The sequence below is a fragment of the Poecilia latipinna genome, unplaced genomic scaffold (genome assembly GCF_001443285.1).
Source record: "Poecilia latipinna isolate Pla-1442-1.1 unplaced genomic scaffold, P_latipinna-1.0 Scaffold1332, whole genome shotgun sequence".
Lineage (NCBI taxonomy): Eukaryota > Metazoa > Chordata > Actinopteri > Cyprinodontiformes > Poeciliidae > Poecilia > Poecilia latipinna.
Window position 1 is genome coordinate 12115 of NW_015113948.1, and position 1390 is coordinate 13504.

Sequence of the window (1390 nt, forward strand, 5' to 3'; positions counted from 1 at the left end):
CATGTAGAGGAGGTGACTGATTGTGGCCCCTTTCTTGAGGCGGTATCCGTAGCCAGTCTTGTTGATGATTTGGCTGAGGGGTTCATATAAAGGGTCCTCCAGTTCATTCTGAAAAGAGATCAAAACAGGCAGAACTGAACAGACTTTTCAGACTTTTGATTTTGTGCAAAAAATGTAATGAACATGAAAACTGTTCTCTTTCAGCTTCAGGAAGCATGTCAGCTCAGGTCAGACTGAGGCTGCTGCCCAGTGCCAGGTGTTTATTTGACGAGCCGGTTCAGGTGACGGTGGCCGGACTGAGGTCCAAGCAGGTGGTCACCTTGAGAGCCAGATCCACCGACGAGAGAGGAGTGGCGTTCAATTCCTCGGCCAGCTACCGCGCCGACGGCAGAGGGGAGATCGACCTGAACAGAGATGCCTCGCTCAGTGGGAGCTACGTCGGGGTCGAACCCATGGGTCTGCTGAGGTCACTGAAGGCAGATGCCTTGCACAAATATTTCTATAAGAACAGAGCATTGGAACCTTTCATGGTGAACTTCTCTGTGCATGAGGAGGAGGGCGGGATGCTGGCCGAGGCGACCAATGAGAGGCGTCTCATTGGAGATGGAGTCAGGCGAGTTCCTGTCAAAGAGGGCAACATTCAAGGAGTCCTGTTTACCCCGCCAGGTATTAATGATGACCTCATTAAGTATTTTAATTAGCATTATCCATCAGAACCTAAACAGTTTTTTACTTATCTTCACTGCAGACTTTCTATAAAGAACATAAAGTATGATGAGTTAACAGATGCACCAAAGGTCAATTTAAAAATGTGTCTGAGCTGCAAACATTGTTTTGAGGGGACGTATTATGCAAAGTTTACATTTTGCATACTTTAGTGCTTCCATTTGGGTTTCATCTGCTTGTAAAAAAAAACATCCAGTCTGTCTTTGGCAGTAAATTTATGTTTTTTGGTGTCTAAAAAGTGCGCTATTTCAAAAACATTTTGAATGTAACATCACAAATCATCTGGCACTGCCTGTCATTTCGCAAAATAGGAAGAGCTGAACAGAAGTTTTTTTAAAGAATATCTACGAATGATTTTGTCCAAAAAATGCAATGAACATGTTTTGTGTAGCCTGCAGACTTATCCTAACCTGGTCAAGGAAGCATAATAGGTCACCTTTCATAGGCAAACAGACTTTTACATTTTAATAAATGAGTATTTAGCATCCTTTTGTTTTCTTTTTGATTTTAGGAGAGGGTCCATTTCCTGCTGTGTTGGATCTGTGCACCTTCATGTCAGAGAAAAGGGCCTCTCTGCTGGCCAATAAAGGCTTTATAGTTCTTGCTTTACCCGTGTTCACTGACAAACCCAAATTAGAAAGGATGAATCTGGATGACTTTGAAG

At 43.4% G+C, this 1390-nt stretch overlaps 1 protein-coding gene across 1 annotated transcript in view; it reads left to right on the top strand.

The window, feature by feature from the left end:
* The window catches only part of LOC106961756 (acyl-coenzyme A thioesterase 1-like), a 12920-nt gene that overhangs the window by 5625 nt on the left and 5905 nt on the right, over positions 1-1390 (top strand). Inside the window, exons 2-3 of the mRNA XM_015055715.1 lie at positions 205-666; positions 1238-1381. Coding sequence (XP_014911201.1) covers positions 205-666; positions 1238-1381 — 606 coding nt within the window. The remainder of the gene's footprint in view (positions 1-204; positions 667-1237; positions 1382-1390) is intronic.